Source organism: Danio rerio, chromosome 8 (genome assembly GCF_052040795.2).
Source record: "Danio rerio strain M-AB ecotype USA chromosome 8, GRCz13ab, whole genome shotgun sequence".
In the NCBI taxonomy this organism is placed as follows: domain Eukaryota; kingdom Metazoa; phylum Chordata; class Actinopteri; order Cypriniformes; family Danionidae; genus Danio; species Danio rerio.
Window position 1 is genome coordinate 57,532,208 of NC_141028.1, and position 18,925 is coordinate 57,551,132.

At 37.8% G+C, this 18,925-nt stretch overlaps 1 protein-coding gene and 1 long non-coding RNA gene across 3 annotated transcripts in view; both read right to left on the minus strand.

Annotated features, from left to right (window-relative positions):
• LOC147842882 (uncharacterized) overlaps nt 1-18,925 on the minus strand; it is a 797,275-nt gene that overhangs the window by 508,971 nt on the left and 269,379 nt on the right. The gene's annotated exons all lie outside the window — the stretch shown is intronic.
• Nucleotides 1-18,925, minus strand: part of antxr1a (ANTXR cell adhesion molecule 1a) — an 87,531-nt gene that overhangs the window by 58,152 nt on the left and 10,454 nt on the right. For both annotated transcript variants that reach the window (XM_087265462.1, XM_087265463.1), the window contains exons 2-8: nt 14,173-14,244; nt 10,952-11,023; nt 8,233-8,314; nt 7,943-7,976; nt 4,325-4,404; nt 3,142-3,210; nt 382-462 (exon numbers count right to left, since the gene is read on the minus strand). In XM_087265462.1, the coding sequence (XP_087121588.1) occupies nt 382-462; nt 3,142-3,210; nt 4,325-4,404; nt 7,943-7,976; nt 8,233-8,314; nt 10,952-11,023; nt 14,173-14,244 (490 nt within the window). The remainder of the gene's footprint in view (nt 1-381; nt 463-3,141; nt 3,211-4,324; nt 4,405-7,942; nt 7,977-8,232; nt 8,315-10,951; nt 11,024-14,172; nt 14,245-18,925) is intronic.

Here is an 18,925-nt window from a genome sequence, read left to right on the forward strand (position 1 = left end):
AACATATTTTTCTGTCCTCAAAATAGCAAAAGTGGATTCAGACACGCGCTTAATGCTTTTTCACCAAGCGCTCTAGACTCTAAAATAGAGCCCTGTATTAGAAACACTACGGATAAGTGCTACTTTTTTTGTGTGCAAAGATGGTATAATACATACGTAAATACATGTACATAATATTTACCAAAAAAATGTAATATTAAAAAACATAAAGTAAAAATTAAATAATAAAGTCAAGTTAAACTGATGGAAAGTTAATTCAACTTATGCTATAACACTAAAAATGTATGCAACATCATATGCTATTTATTTAATACAATGTTTTTATTAGTTTTAAATTTAAGTAACAGTTAACATCACAAAATAATGTAGATGAAAACTCACCGAATCAATGACACCTTGTAAAGCTTCAAAGCCGTCATTTACTGGAAAGACATGATCCTTGCTGTCAGCAATCTTGGCCAGCTATGACAAGTAAAATTAATACATTAGTACTACTCATTAGTGTAAAGTAACAAACTACAGTCAAATTACTGTACATAAGGACGTAAACATGACATCAGATTGACATTGTACCCCAACATCATGGGGACGTTGCATTTTGTTTAGAAATGAAAATTGGGTTGATGTCAGAACCCACCTTCATGCTGACCTCAATGTCCAGTGTTCAATCTAAAATCAACCAAATCTCAACTTCTACTGATGTTACAGCTTGACGTTGTGTGGACGTTACCACTATGACGTCTATCAGATGTTGGATTTTAGTCATGTTCCAACACAACTTAAATTCAACCAAATATCAATGTCATTTGATATCATTATTGGACGTCAAAACAACGTTGTCCTTAGACACTGACTAGACATCTTATGACGTTGTGTGGCAGCTGGGTTTTCTCAGGAATGGTACTTTAACAAATAGTTTAAAAATGTGTACTTTTATTGCAGCTAGCTCCCTGCAACTCTCACATGGTCACCCATTGAAGTTAAGCAGGGCTGCACCCGGTCAGTACCTGGATGGGAGACCACGTGGGAAAGCTAGATTGCTGCCGGAAGAGGTGATAGTGAGGCCAGCAGGGGGCGCTCAACATGTAATCTGTGTGGGTCCTAACACCCCAGTATGTTGATGGGGACTCTATACTGCTCAGTGAGCGCTGTCTTTTGGATAAGACGTTTAACCGAGGTCCCAACTCTCTGTGTTCGTTAAAAATCCCAGGATGTCCTTTGAAAAAAAGTAGGGGTTTGACCCCGGCATCCTGGCCAAATATGCCTTCAGTCCATCATGGCCTCCTAACCATCCCCATAATTGGCTTCATCACTTTGTTTCCTCTCCAACAGTTAGCTAGCGTGTGGTGAGCAGTCTGCGCAATATGGCTCCGTCCATCCAGGTGAATGCTGCACACTGGTGGTGGATGAGAAGATTGGATTTACCCCTACACCGCCCACCCCCACCCACTCAAAAAATGTGTAAAGCGCTTTGAGTGTCCAAAAAAAGCATGTGATGAATTATTAATATTATTATTCAGTACTTTGTTAGTGCTTTGATTGTACTTTTACTCCACTATTTTATTTAACAATGTTTTACTACACTATTTTATTTAAATCTGCAGACACTACTTTATACCGTATAAACAATATATAAACATTATAAACAATTTATCGAATCTGTTTTATCTTTTTGCAATGTAGCTTGGTACGGCAATCTGAGTGTGTCAAGCAAGAACAGGCTGAGCAGCCTGGTGAAGGTGGCAGGCAAGACCATTGGTTTTAACCAGACTGGTCTAATGGTAATCTACCATAATTATGTTCTAAGGAGAGCTCAGGGTATCCTATGCAATTCAGATCACCCACTGTACTCTGTATTTCAGCTGTTGCCATCGGGACGTCGCTTAAGGGTTCCTATTTGCAGGACAAAGAGAACCAGAAATTCTTTTATAATGGTGGCCATTAGGTCATTAAATGAGTCCAGGGGGGAGGGGGATGTTTCTATATACTGATGTATGGATGTTGTGTGGTAATGTTTTAGTAATGTGTACATGGAACTTCGCCTGTGTTGTGGTACCTTGTTGCAATTTTAGTTTCCCTAACGCGATAATAAAGTCTAAGTCTGAATATGTTAATTTTTCTTGTCTATGATTGGCTAATTAGAATAATCAATCATGTAACTCCAATTTAATCAAGCTGCGCATAGAAGAATAGCATCAGACAGACTGACCACAAAACACAGATGCTTTATACAGGCAGCAAACATGAACAATGTCGATAAAATATACATAATATTACGTTTTCAAACACAAAATGCATGTATTCTTGGTTTGCGGCGACAAGACGGAAACTAGCTTGTTAGTCAGGTTGGTTGGAATCATCCCAGACTGGTTTCTTGAACATGATAGTGAGTTCACTGTACTCAATTGGCCTCCACAGTCACCAGCTCTCAATCCATTAGAGCACCTTTGGAATGTGGTTTAACAGGAGATTCACATCATGGATGTGCAGCCGACAAATCTGCAGCAACTGTGTGATGCTATCATGTCAATATGAAGCAAAATCTCTCAGGAATATTTTTAGTACCTTGTTGAATCTATGCCACAAAGGATTAAGGCAGTTATGAAGGCAAAAGGGGGTCCAGCATGGTACTAGTAATGTGTGCCTAATAAAGTGGCCGGTGAGTGTATGTATATATATATATATATATATATATATATATATATATATATATATATATATATATATATATATATATATATATATATATATATATATATATAAACACATATTGTTTAAAGAAACTTTATAGTTACCTTTCTAACCGTTAACATCTTAAATAATGGTCATTATTGTATTTACTTTCATGAACAAACAATTAGTAATACATTAATTATAGTACTTATGTATCTTTGTTAATGTCAGTTAACATTGCATTACGAGTGCATTAACCAATGTCAACAAGCATAACGTTGAATTTTAATAAAGCATTAGTTAATATTGAACTATGATCAATAAATGCTTTAAAGTATCTTTCAGAATAATTTCATGTTAGTAAATACATGGATCTTTATTTCAAAGTGTTACCTTCTAACCTTGTAAGTGGCAAGATCTGGTTTAAATCTTACAATACAATCAAGCGCAACACATCAACACACACACCTGAGTCTCATTGAAGTCCTTGACTCCTACACAGTACACAGAGGCGCCGAGGCTGCGAGAGCGATTGGCCTGAGGAAAACACAAGCAGAAACACTTCAGACACCTGCAGTCTGTTAGCCATTTCATGCGCAGCTCATGCTTTTGGCACAGGCTGAGCTATGAAGTGGACGCTGGGTAATTCTGATTATCACAGATGCTGAATAATGTCTTTGTTAGTGGAAGCTGAAAGCAAAATTGGGTCAAAATAAGGGGGATGAGGAAAACTGAAGCCGGGTTGGGTCACTGACATTTTGTACGTAAATAGTTGATCATTTAAGTAGGTATCATTCAACCGCAAATGCTAATTGTTTTCATTCGTTCGTTTGCCTTCGGCTTAGTCCCTTTATTCATCAGGGGTCCCCACAAAGGAATGAACAGCATAAAAGTCGCTGGTTCGAGTGAGTAAGTTGGCATTTCTGTGTAGAGTTTGCATGTTCTCCCCGTGTTGGTGTGGGTTTCCTCCGGGTGCTCCGGTTTCCCCCACAGTCCAAAGACACGTGCTATAGGTGAATTAGATGAACTAAATTGGCCGAGGTGTATGAGTGCTTGTGCGAATGTGAGAGTGTATGGGTGTTTCCCAGTACTGGGTTGCGGCTGGAAGGGCATCCGCTGGGTAAAATATATGCCAGAATAGTTGGTGGTTCATTCCACTGTGGATAAATTTATTCATTAATTTCCTTGTCTGCTTAGTCCCTTTATAAATATGGGGTCACCACAGCGGAATGAACCGCCAACTTATCCAGCAGGTTTTTACGCAGCGGATGCCCTTCCAGCGGCAACCCATCTCTGGGAAACATCCACACACACACATTCACACACACACTTATACACTACGGACAATTTAGCCTACCCAATTCACCTGTACCACATGTCTTTGGACTGTGGGGGAAACCGGAGCACCCGGAGGAAACCCACGCGAAGGCAGGGAGAACATGCAAACTCCACACAGAAACGCCAATTGAGCCGAGGTTCGAACCAGCGACCCAGCAACCTTCTTGCTGTGAGGCGACAGCACTAGCTACTGCGCCACTGCCTCGCCCCACCCTGATAAATAAGGGACTAATTAAATACGTTAACAAGTGTCTAAAAACACTCTTAGCTGGCATTGACCTATTATTTTAAGTATTTTTAACAGCTTTCCTACCTCTCTTTCAGCATAATAAAAGTGATTTTCGTGCAGTTCTCCATCAGTGAGGGCGATGATGACGCTGGCTGTCCGGTATCCTGCACACAAAAACAACGTTTGTAACTTCAGATTGTGCTTGGCTGAATTAGTAACCGTTTGTCAGGAGAAACATGCATTTTTATTTTATTTTATTTCATTTTAATTAGATTTTTATATCTATTACTATTATTATTATTATTATTATGTTTTATTGTTATATTTTTTCTTTGCATTCATCCTCGTCAGAGTTGGGTAGTAACATGTTACATTTACTTTGTTACATTTACTTGAGTAAAATAGTTGGGTAACGTCTACTTTTTGAGTACATTTTAAAAATGTCGGTAACACTTTACAATAAGGTTCATTAGTTAATGCATTTACTAACATGAACTAATCATGAACAACACATGTAGAGCATTTATTAATCATAATTAAACATTTACTAATGCATTATTAACATTCAAGTCCATGCTTGTTAACACTAGTTAATGCACCACGAGTTAACATGAACTAACAATGAACTACTGTATTTTCATTAACTAACATTAACTAACATGAACAAATACTGTAGTAAATGTATTGTTCATTGTTTGTTCATGTTAGTAAATGCAATAATTAACATTAACTAATGAACCTTATTGTAAAGTGTGACCAAAATGTCTAAATCATTACTCTTACTTCGCTACATTTGGTGGCGTTCCTCTGTTACTGTCAAATGATTATAAATATGATTCATATGTTTTGTTTGCAAATATTGCGAGGCGCCGCAATGGAGAGGTTGTGTCGCGAGAGGTTGCTATAAAGACGAGTCTCCCGCTTTCGGTTAGTGTGCGCGCCTATCTTGGAATGATGACTCGAGGAAGACGTCCAACCCAACCCCCAACCCTACAGGGCCAACCCTGTTCCTTGAGAGCCACCCTCCTGCAGATTTCAGTTGCAACCCGTATCAAACACACCTGCCTGTAATTATCATGTGGTGTTCAGGTCCTAATTAATTGGTTCAGGTGTGTTTGATATGGGTAGCAACTGAAATCTGCAGGAAGGTGGCTCTCCAGGAACAGGGTTGGCCACCCCTGATCTAGTCAAATATTATTTACTGTTATCATGGCAAAGATAAAATAAATCAGTTATTAGAGATGAGTTATTAAAACTATTATGTTTAGAAATGTGTTGAAGAAATCTGCTCTCTGTTAAACAGGAATTGAAGAAAAAAATAAATAGGGGGGCTGATAATTCAGGGGGGCTAATAATTCTGACTTCAACTGTATATATTTCCATTAAAATGGAAATCAATTTGCTAAATAATATTAACTTGACTAAGTGCTTCATTTCTACTTTAAAGTTACATATTTATACCTTATACACAGGTGACAAATCCAGTTGACCCTGGAGGGCCGCAGCTCTGCACAATTTAGTTCCAACCCTGTTTCAACACAGAGTTGAACCTGTAGGTTTCAAACAAGCCTAAAGGACTCAATTCGTTTGATCAGGTGTATTTAATAAGGATTAAAGCTAAAATACACCTCTCCCTACAGGTACAAATACGTTCCATTAAGGTATCAATATAAGCCTGTAAGGTACAAAAGCTGTGCCACCCCTGTGAAAGCTGTGCCTTTATTTCTGAGTGTGTAGTACGGTGTTTTTTTAAGAATCTGTATCATGTTTTTATTTTTATTGTCTTCTGATGTCAGTTTGACAGATTTAATCACAATATCCTAAACCATGCACATCTTACTGTTAGTTTGCTATGAGATAATGAGTAGGGCAGATGGAATCTGTGGATATTTTTTGCTATTTCTGAGCAGAAATGTGTTAAAAATCTGCGGATTAATGCAGAATGATTTTAGGAGCATCATAACTAATAACTTAATATATGAAATAAAAAGTAATACCTTTTTAACCTCTATTTAATGTTTACCATGCAAATGCAATAGGGTATATGCCGAAGCATGCTAATAGGACTTTTAATTTGCCAGTAACCTGGGTTAATCGTTTCCTGTGAATTGTGTGCCAACGCAAAATCGGCGCGTTTAAGGTCTGTTTTCTTTAAAAATGAGCGATCTCTACTGGCTGATTGATATCTTATATAAAGTGGGTCTCAGATTGTACACGAGCACTGCATTGAATTACATGTCCCCCCACCATGTCTTTATAATATGACCATTTATTTTACCCCAGTATATTTAATGGAGCTTCTGCGCTAACCTGCCGATTCGGACGTGCGAGTGCGAGCTAACGGCTTTTTGTCTTGTTTTACGCTCGAGCAACTAAATGAATGCCAAAGTCTGTTTAACTGATTGTATTTTAATTACAGTACAACATCGATGCTGTAAAAGGAATTGTATAAAATGGAAAAAACTCACATTAACAGATCACCGGAAGTTTATCAGCATGGGAAACACACTAGCTCGGCATATACCCCATTAGATCCACTTATTTGGTAAACAAAGCAAGTCTCTCATACACTTTCAGAAATAAAGGTACAGGAGCTGTCAATGTACCTTTTCAAAAGGTACATATTTGTACCTGAAGGGTCAATAATGGTACATCAAATGTACTTTTTAGCTACATTTGGGCATTAATATGCACCTTTGTGGTACCATTATTTCTGAGAGTGTATAATATATCTAGTAAAAGACAGAAAATATAACTTTACAGACTGTATTGTAATTAAAGCAAATGAATATATTTTTATGAGTCGAAGACAGAAATATATTGTAAATAAATCAGACTGTATTGTAAATAAATCAAATGAATATATTTTTATGAGTCGATAACATTACTGTAATTAATTTAGAAACTGAATAAATATAAATTTACACACATTTACACAAGTAAATAAACAGAATGAATGATGGGCTAAAAACCTGCAGAATTCTGCGCGCACACATTCCGTGTGGGCCTAGTAATGAGGCAGAAGAAAGAAACCCCCTATTTAATATTCAGCTTCAGTTAAAAGTAAATTAATTGTGGGGATGGGGTTGGGGTTCTTTTAGGAAAATGTACTTTTAATACCTAAAATGTTATGGCATAATATTTCCCTCAAGACTTTTATTTGTGTACTTAGTCCATCACTAAACTGGTCTGCAACTTTAATCATCATTAACCATCCACATTAAAGTTTAAACAATTCGAAACACCTTGAAAATTCACTGAAAAAAAAAATTATTCATTGGATTTACTACATTTTTTTAAGGTAAGTGGTTGCAAACAACTGATATGGGCTGAATTCAAACAAACAAATTAAATTGAGTAATTTTCAACTTAATTTATTTGTTTCAATTCAGCCAAAATGAATTGTTTGCAACCATTTACCTTTAAAAAATGTAGTAAATCCAATGAATCTTTTTTTTTTTTTTTTTTTTTAGGGGTTTTTACCTTTATTGTGGTAGGACAGTGGAGATTTAGAGACAGGAAAGTATGTGAAGCAGAGATAGGACCCTAAGCTGAGAATCGAACCTGGCTCGCTGTGAACACCTCAGTGCTATGTGTCGACGCACTAACCACAAGACTAATGGCACGGACAAGTCTTTTTTTTTTTCAGTGAATTTTCACTGCTTATTCTTTCACCAAAACAATGTTTTGAAAAGGACCTACCTTCTGTGTTCCCATAGTAAATCTGTTCACTTGCCTAGCAGTAAAACAAAAGCAGAGAAAAACGTTCAAAAATATTGTAATCTCAAGCAGATCAGACAACATTCACAGTATTTTAGAGGTGAGGAATAAATTTACCCAGCTGCGAAAGATCATTTAGCAGCTCAACACTTTTTATGTCCATTTGTCTGCGGTACTGGCCAAACATAACCTTCGTGAAGGCTATTTACAGTAATTTGTCATCGCTGGGTGGGCAACTGCTGAGCCAAGATGGCTCCTATTGGCTCACTCACCCTCTGAATGCCTTCATGCATAAAAGTGTCTCCACCTGGCCGCACGTCCTGGAGCTCCTTCAGACCCTTACGAATTTGCTCTCTGACAAAAAAACATACAATGAAAGAGAGAGAAAGGGAGGAGAAGCTATAAAAATACATCATGGCCACAATCCTACTCAATCCTTGCTACTTTTGTGGAGTAGTTCACTTCAACTCGCTTGAAAAACACTACATGGAGAAGTACTGTGTAAAAGTCTTAGGCCACCACCAGCTTTGGAAGCCTCTTTTGCATGTAAAAAAAAGTGTGGAGCTAGTGCAGGATCATTACATTTGGGTGAACTATTTATTTAATTTACAGACAGAAAATATAGTAAATATGTACATAATATTCAGAACAAAATATCCTTTTGAATCAAAAGACTAATGTAAAAAGTTTGTGTTAGTTTGTGTTTAGTTTGTGTCTTTAGCACCGAGCAACAGCTTGAACTTTTATGTTGAGTCTTTTCTGAAATGATCTGCTATCAAGCATCTTTCAGCATTTCTAAGAGTTCTTCCTTAGATTCAGCATCTTTATTTGTCTCTCCTGGTGTATCTCATACTGATATTGCCTATACATACTGTAACTAACAACCCAGGCTCATTCTGAAAACGTACACCTCTACACATTTCTGGAAAGCGGCAAATACATTCTCATTTTTGCAGTTTTTGTTTTCGCGAATCCACCAGAGGGCGCTGTGTACACTTTTTGAGATCTCAATTTTCCCTCGTGAGTGCCATTCGCGCCTGCTGATCTCGCATAAATCCACCATAGGCCACTGTCGACTGACTGACTAAATGACTGATCAACTGACCCACCCTCCTTCTTTCCTAAACCCAACCGATAGTGTTTTCAAAAGCACTTATTGATCCGGCCACCCACTTCCCTAAACCCAATTAACCGTTGCAGGAAAATAAATCATCTGATTTTTTCCACGTTTTCAGATTTTACCACATTCTCACCCCGCTATTTACTTGTTCACCAGATTTGAACCCTGTCGTTGTAGTCAACTCCTCTCTGCGTCTCAAGTCCAACAACATACATGGCGAGCCACTGAACAAACTGGTAACAGTGGGAAAGCCGCCCATATGGAGGTAATCGGTCAGCTAGCAGACGCGAAAAGGAACGGCGTCATACCGCCCTGTAGCATTTGTTTTAAAGATGAAAAGCAGCCATACGTACCTCTAACTACATAATTCGCAATCTCCAGAAAGGTATATAGGGCTACGTTTTCAAAATGAGCCAATGTTGGTAAATAATATTCAGGTCTGGACTCTGTGGAGGCCATTTCATGACTGTCTTTGAGCTGTAGGATATAATATATCAAATAGGATTTAATAACATTAGCAGTGTGTTTGGGGTCATTATCATGCAGAAAAAAAACTATTACAAATGAGGTGCTTTCTAGTAGGAATTACATGACAAGTCAAAATTTCAGCGTTCAAAATCCTATCAGTTCAGTCAATATTGACAACAGCCCTGGCAGAAATACAGATCAGACCTAGACCGAAACTCAAATTTAACTCTAGCTCTTTCTTTCATATGTCTTAAACATTTAGACCCAAAAAATCTTACTAGAACCTTTTTTTTCTGGTTGTATTTTTTAATAAAGAGAACGAGGAGTAATATATAATGTCAATATGCCCTCACTTAAACAACTAATGTAACTGGGAGCCTAAGACTTTTGCACAATACTGTATATTCTGGATACTGTGTTATTCATTCATTCATTCATTTTCTTGTCGGCTTAGTCCCTTTATTAATCTGGGGTCACCACAGCGGAATGAACCGCCAACTTATCCAGCAGTTTTTTACGCAGCAGTTGCCCTTCCAGCCACAACCCATCTCTGGAAAGATACTGTGTTATACTATGGATAATTCAAATGAAAAAACAACACTTTCATGAATGCTACAGCACTGTAAAAAAGAAAAGAAAATTCACTCAAATTGTAGGGCAATTCGCTGGAGAGCTTTTTAGAGTTCATTGAAAAATCACAGAAAAAAAAGCTCTCCAGCAAGTTGTCTTACAATGTTGAGTCATTTTATTTTTTCACACTGTACGAGAAGAATAATGGCATCAACTTTTGTTCCTTTTCACATTAATGATACTTACGGGGATATATAATTGATGAATTAGGGATTTTTTTCATGCACAGCATGAAATAAATACCACAAAAAAAACTTATCAGGGTCTATTTGAAACACTTTAATGATTAATGATCGTTAAAGTTAAAACTGTGTACACGGCCACAACATGACACTTTTAACACATTATAATAAAAACATCTGAACTGTGTGTTGAACTGAACCTAAACTGGCACACTCAGAAGAACCATAATATTAATATTAAATCTTAAAAAAAGGGGTAAACTATGTGCCCTTTAAAGTGACAGACCAACCAGACATGGAAATTCTCTCATCGTTTACTCGTCCTCCACTTGTCGTAAACCTGTTTGAGTTTCTTTTTCTGTTGATTACGAAGAAAGATATGCTGAAGAATGCTGGGAAAAATCTGCCATAGTATTTTTGCTCCTACTACAGCTGCTTTTGTCCAACATTCTTCAGAATATCTAGTTTTGTGTTAAACCGAAAGAAAAGAAGCTCATAATAAATGTTTAGAATCACTCGAGAGTGAGAAAATGATGATAAATCTTCATTTTTGCGTGAACTATCCCCTTTAAACCAATGAAGATCACTCACCTGTCTTCTGTGAGCTGCATCAGAATCTTGCCCTGATCGGAGAATACAATGAAGGACATTCGCAACTGCGGGCTAAATGCAAGAACAAACATGTGTAAACAAATGGGGGAAAGACATTTTGGCATCTGAAAATATCATCAATTTGTTTTATTTTTGAATTCGAAAATGAATCGTTTGCTTAATACATGAATAAAAGGATGTTTTGGTATAATGTGTACTGTGTGTGTTTATGATGTATATATAAATACACTCATGCATGCATTCATTTCAGAACATGCTAATTAACTCATTCATTCATTTTCGTTTCGGCTTAGTTCCTTTATTTATCAGGGGTCGCCACAGCAGAATGAACCGCCAACTTATCTAGCACGTTTTAAGCAGTGAATGCCCTACCAGCCGCAACCCATCACTGGGAAACACCCAAACACACTCATTTACACACATACACTAGAGACAATTTAGCATACCCAATTCACCTATAGCGCTTGTGTTTGGACTGTACCCACTGTTAGCACTGTCGTCTAACAGCAAGAAGGTTGCTGGTTCGAGTTCCAGCCTGGTTAGTTGGCATTTCTGTGTGAAGTATGCATGTTCTCCCCGTGTTAGCGTGGGTTTCCTCTGGGTGCTCCAGTTTCCGCCACAGTCGCTAAAGGTGAATTGAATAAACTAAATTGTCTGTAGTGTATGAGTGTATGGGTGTTTCCCAGTACTAGGTTGCTGCTGGAAGGGCATCCGCTATGTAAAACATAAGCTGGATAAGTTGGCGGTTCATTCTGCTGTGGCAATCCCTGATGAATAAAGGGACTAATCCGAAGGGAAATGAACGAATGAAAATACAATATATTTGTAGATGATATAAAATGATATATAAATTTAAATCTCTAACAAAAGTGTTTTGTATAGTTCTGTTTCTATGTATGTGTGTGTATCACATATACATAATACATATATATAACACACATACATATATTATGTCAAAACAAATATTTCAAGAGTGGCTTAGCTGATGATTGATTATAAAACTTGTTTGGCATGCTGTCCCAGGAGAGAGCCCTGAGCTCATAAAATCCTCAAGCTCGGGGCTCCCTCCCATTTGCAAGGCAAGAGGGGAGTTTGAGCTCAGGTAGATCTCAAGAACTCCCCTGCTGTAGTGGCTAATATACAGATAGTGATTGCTCTTAAAGATAACTACTTACTAGGAGCATGTCTATGGTGCTGATTTGGATTAGTCAATTAACTTAAGTTGCATGTTTTTGGACGGTGGGAGGAAACCGGGGAACCCGGGGGAAACCCACGTGAGCACGGGGAGAACGTGTAACCTCTGCAGAAACGCCGGCTGGCTTGGTAAGGATTAGAACCAGTGACGTTCGTACTGTGAGGCAACAGTGTTAACCACTGGGCCACTGTGCCACCCATATCGGAAGTTGATTAGGAATCGTCTGATTGGTAAATCATAAATTGAATAATGCGGGAAAATTAGTTTATAAAAAAACTTCACATATTTTGGATATGATTAATCGTGATCAATATTTGACTAGCGATATTTTTAAAACAAAAATAATTCAAACACATCATTTTACACCCATAACAACATTTTAATCCCAAGCATGGTAATTACTTTATATTTACAATCCCTTTTGTGCAAATAAAAAGTCTAAATTCTGGAACAATAATGTCACATCATCATCATCGAGTTTTACATTTATGTAAAAAGAAATAAAATAAAATAGCATTTATTCAGAATATTTAAAGAATATGTAATTATACAAAATTTTATTAGGTTAACTTAATACATTTTTGTGGGGACGACATGAAAGAATTGAACGTTGTAAAACATGCTGGGTTCCACACACTCAATTTGTGTTGGGTCAACAAGAAGGAATCAAGTAAACTTACTAGTTTTTACTAATTTTAGTGGATTGCACATAAAACAATTAAGTTTCCCAAAAAAAAATTAAGAATTGTGTTGTTTTAGCTTATTTTAAATAAGTACACTACCTGACAAAGGTCTTGTCACAGATCTAAGGCTTAGGAACAACAAACAATAACTTCAAGTTTATCATTTGGTATCAGAAGTGGCTAATATGAAAGTCAAAGGCCTCTAGATTACGCTTATTGACCAAAATAAAATATGATTATGGCTTGATTTTAAATGATTTAATTAGGAAAGTAAGGTCTGACTTTCCTTAGACAAAAGTCTTGTCACTGAACAGAAATAATGTCCAGTATAGAATATAAAGTCATGCTGCAGTGGAGAAAGAATGAATATTGTGTCTGACTCCCATGAGCTTGGAGGACTGCATCCATACATCTCTGCAATGACTCAAATCACTGATTAATAAAGTCTTCTGGAATGGCAAAGAAAGCCTTCATGCAGGACTACCAGAGTTCATCAAGATTATTTGGATTCATCTTCAACGCCTCCTCCATCTTACCCCAGACATGCTTAATAATGTTTATGTCTGGTGACTGGGCTGGCCAATCCTGCAGCACCATGACCTTCTTTGCTTTCAGGAACTTTGATGTGGAGGCTGAAGTATGAGAAGGAGCGCTATCCTGCTGGAGAATTCGCCCTCTCCTGTGGTTTGTAATGTAATGGGCAGCACAAATGTCTTGATACCTCAGGCTGTTGATGTTGCCATCCACTCTGCAGATCTCTCGCACGTCCCCATACTGAATGTAACCCCAAACCATGATTTTCCTTCACCAAACTTGACTTGTTTCTCTGAGAATCTTGGGTGCATGTGGGTTCCAGTAGGTCTTCTGCAGTATTTGTGATGATTGGGATGCAGTTCAACAGATGATTCAGCAGAAAAATCGACCTTCTGCCACTTTTCCAAATGATCAAATAGAAGTCTAGTTGCTTTTACAACTGGGATCTAAGACAAGACTTTTGTCAGGTAGTGTAGTTTAAACAAACAACAAACTACAATTTTAAAAATGTACTATGGAAGTGACTTTTCCCCATTCTTTAGTTTATCTTCCATTGTGTTCAACAGAAGAAATGTTTGAATTGAGCTAATGATATTTTCATGCTTGGGTGAACTTGAATATGTCAAACGTGAATAACAGATGCAATTACACACTAAATATTATTTCTAAGAAAAATTACAGAGAGATGGTGTTTGTTTGGGTGATTTTTCTGTCAATTTCCGTCCACATATAAACCAGAAACTACTGCACACTCACAGAAAATGTGTGAGACTTTCTTCTTTGCCTACCTTATGAATTTTTGGGCCAGATGTTCCACAAAGTTATATATTTCGTTCCAGTGATGCTGCACACTTCCTGATCTGCAGGGTGAAACAGACATATTGGACACTTACAGACGGACATCAAGGGTGCAATAAAGCTTCACAAGCCCAGAGGAATAGCCAGAGTCTGAGATTTACGGCGGTGTGAATCTTTTTCCCCCCTCAAAAGCAGCAACATTTTGACACATTTTTCATCCTCCCGAGGGAAACGCTTGAAGCATCCAGCATCCATCCAGAGCGAGTGTGATGTTAATGCCAGCTCTTCATATTCCCCTCACTTCGAGTTAAGCCAAAGATCAACAAACTTGAGACTTAAATTATACAGTAATGTGTTTTCGCAACCTCATATGCGACCCTGGACCACAAAAGCAGACATTACGGTCAATCTTTTTGGAAGTTGAGCTTTACACATCATCTAAATGCTGAATAAATACATTTGTCCAGGACAATATTTGGCCGTTGGACAAAATGTTTTACATACAGTTGAAGTCAGAATTATTAGCCCCCCCCTGTATATTTTTTATCCACAATTTTTATTTAACGGAAAGTAGATTTTTTTTCAGCACATTTCTAAACATAATAGTTTTAATAACTCATCTCTAATAACTGATTTATTTTATCTTTGCCATGATGACAGAATATAATATTTTACTAGATACTTTTCAAGATGCTAGAATTCAGCTTAAAGTGACATTTAAAGGCTTAACTAAGTTAATTAAGCTAATTAAGCGACCCATTATATAAAAATGGTTTGTTTTATGGTCAATCAAGAAAAAAATTACTTAAGGGGGCTAAAAGTATCGATGTTGTGATCGCCAGCTGTGTGGAGATTACTTCCGGTATTCCTACCAAACAACAACTCCCAGAACTCTTTGCTTTTATCAACCACTGACACAGCTGACAATAGACGTCACGAGGTATCCGGTTTCACTCTACGCAGTGTATCGTTACCTCCGCCTACACAGAACTCCCCATATGGCCCATTTCCACTGAGTGGTACGGTTCGGTACGCTTTTATGGCCGTTTCCACCATCAAAAGGTACCTAAAAGCGAACCGTATCATATCACTTTTTGAGTACCTTTTCAAAAGCATACCTAGCATGACAAAACGGTACCAAAAGGCGGAGTTAGTCGAAAACAAAGGAACCGCCATTTTTAAATACACAGCCAAGACATTACACTGTTATACTACATACAATACATATAATAACAAGACATGGTCAACCCGAGCTCAAAAAAACCTTGTCGTCGTCTTCATGAACAGCCACAAAGCCAAGGAAACGAGCAGAGTTTACCTTGTGCACTGTAGCTGTTTACAAGGCTGTCTAAAGTGCGAGCTATTTCACTTTCTCGCTTGCAGCGCTTCTATATTTGAAATAACCAACGTCTTGAGCAATTTAGTTAATTACCTTGAACAAAACATTAATGGATCAATAAATAATAAATGACGAAACTGGTTGCATTTATAGGTATACTTACCAGGTAATATAAGATTTCCCTGTTGAAAAATCCAGTTTGAACCAGCCTAGGCTGGTTGGCTGGTTTTAGCTGGTCGACCAGGCTGGTTTTAGAGGGGTCTTGGCCACTTCCAGGCTGGTTTCCAGCCATTTCCAGCCTGGTCTTAGCTGGTCAGGCTGGGAGATGACCAGCTAAAACCAGCTTGACCAGCCAAGCCAAGCTGGTAGTCCAGCCAAAACTAGCTATATCCAGCTTAAACCAGGCTGGTCAAGCTGGTTTAGCTGGATTTGGCTCCTCATTTTCCAGCCTGACCAGCTAAAAAATGGCCAAAATCCCTCTAAAACCAGGCTGGTCGACCAGCTTAAACCAGCCTAGGCTGGTTTAAGCTGGATTTTTCAGCAGGGTTTAAATAAACCCCCTAGAGTTCATTCATTCATTCATTTTCTTGTCGGCTTAGTCCCTTTATTAATCCGGGGTCGCCACAGCGGAATGTACCGCCAACTTATCCAGCAAGTTTTTACGCAGCGGATGCCCTTCCAGCCGCAACCCATCTCTGGGAAACATCCACACACACATTCACACACACACTCATACACTACTAACAATTTAGCCAACCCAATGCACCTGTACCACATGTCTTTGGGCTGTGGGGGAAACCGGAGCACCCGGAGGAAACCCACGCAAAGGCAGGGAGAACATGCAAACTCCACACAGAAATACCAACTGAGCTGAGGTTCGACCCAGCGACCTTTTTGCTGTGAGGCGACAGCACTACCTACTGCGCCACTGCCTCAACCCACCGCCAATTTACTCTGGCAATTTTTTTTGTCCATATATTCTCTCATAATAATACAGCAAAAAACACCAAAAGTAAAACAAACAAACAAACAAAATCTAAATACAATCAGGCACAACATTATTCATACCCCTGGCAAATTGTGACTTACATATATATTGTAAATGCATATCGAATAAAATTAAATATATATAGAACTCCCACAGAAGTGTAGCAGGTCTCTTCACTTGAAATGTCCAGTTTTAGTAACTGCGTCTTACTAGAATGTCTAGTTTGGATGATTTGCTGGAAATGTACATGTTATGAGAATCTAAACAGTATAATATCACTACTTATTATAATAATAATTATCATAATAATAATAATAATTGTATAATTCATTCATTAATTTTCCTTCGGCTTAGTCTCTGATTTATCAGGGGTCGCCACAGCGGAATAAACCATTCCAGCATATGTTTTACACAGCGGATGCCCTTCCAGCTGCAACCCAGTACTGGGAAACACCCATACACTCTCATATTCACACACTACATCCAATTTAGTTCATACAATTCATGTATATTTGATAACATGAACATGCATACTCAATACAGAAATGCTAACTGATCTAGTCAGGACTTGAACCAGCAACCTTCTTGCTATGAGGCGACAGTGCTAACCACAGAGCTACTGTGCTGCCCACTCATTTTTAAATAATATCCATTATTATCCTTTTTTTTTTTTTTTTTTTTGCCTTTGCTACATTAAAAAGGTTTATTCTTGCCAAACAAAACACTCTTTGAGGGCAGACGAATAAAGAAACCTGAGCCAGGCATAACATATGCTAATTCACAAAAAATAATGTCCATAAGCATGATGTTTCAGGAAAGTGTTTTCAATTGGAGGGATTCACTCTCTTTGCCTTGGTCTTTCTCCATCTGCAGGTCTTCATGTGCAGAAACAGCTGTGCTGCATTGTATATGTCCCCTTTAATGTTTTTCGCTCCAATAATAACTACCTCATGAAGGCAGCCTGATTAGAGCAGTTGTCACTGTGCCAAATGTTATTTCTATGATGGCATGTCTAGTGCAAAGCTAAGATCACCGATTCGCTCAAAATGATGTATTGTTTTTATAGTGAAACTGTACCCAGGATAAAATTGATTCCAGATGATGATGCCTTCACAAGGTAAGGCAGTTTACAAATCTATACGTCTTACTATTATCATACGTGTTGCTTTTTAAAGAGAAATTGTAAAAGCAATAATGTGATTAACGTGATTTAATATAATTTATTAAGTGCTCAAATTCATGTATAATTTGATTTGTAGTTGAGTACATTTGCTTATTTCACCCCTTTTTAATGGTATTTTCTATTGGATTTGTGTCAGGTGATTGGCTGGGTCATTCTACAACTTGGTTTTTCAACTCTGAAAGCATTTGAGAGTCTCCTTGGCTGTGTTTCGGATCATTGTCTTGTTGAAATGTCCACCCTGGCTTCATCTTCATCCTCCTGCTAATGTAGATGTTGGACTGAAGCAGGGAATAATCATTTACAATGAGGAAGGGCAGATGGTTGCTGAAGAACTGAGAGATTTCTGCTGCTGTCTGGGCTTTCACTACCTTTCTACGCCTTCCTTTCTTTATGCGTTTAATACGTTTTCCGTGCGTTGTTTAATTTTATTACACAGAACTTCATTTGTAAACAAATTAGTTTTGTTTCCTTTGCATTTAGGATTTCTTGGGTTGTTACCAACATCCGAGGAAAATTTAACAGCGCCTTTAGAAGTATGTTTTCTAAGATAAATTGTGTCATGTTTAATACTTATTTGCTATTTGCAACACTCTATTTTGAGAGAGGAAAGTGAAAGAAAGAAAGGCAGAGGAACACCGTTTTTTATTATTTTTTATTTTTATATATAGTTAAATAGTAGAATTCAGTAAACAACTTTAATTGAAACGAAACTCAAGTCAATTTATTGCCCGACAGATTAATTTGAAAATTCTGATAGTACAGAAATACTCAGCTGTTGGATAGCACAGCATAGTTTAACTTGTCAGAAAGCGTGAATCATCTCCGACTGGTTTCTTGAACATGACAATGAGTTCACTGTACTCAAATGGCCTCCACAGACACCAGATCTCAGTCCAGTAGAGCACCTTTGTGATGTGTGTTGGAACTGGAGATTCACATCATGGATGTGCAGCCGATAAATCTGCAGCAACTGTGTGATGCCATCATGTCAATAAGGACCAAAATCTCTGAGGAATATTTCCAGTACCTTGTTGAATCTACGCCACGAAGGATTAAGGCAGTTCTGAAGGCAAAAATGGGGTCCAACTCGGTACTGGTAAGATGTACCTAATAAAGTGGCCGTGAATACAAATTGAAAGTGTGGTTCGGCTACAAGATTAATAATTTACAAATCAACACATAAAAAAGCCATTTGAAAAAGTAACAAAAGTAAGTGATGATGGGATAGTACGC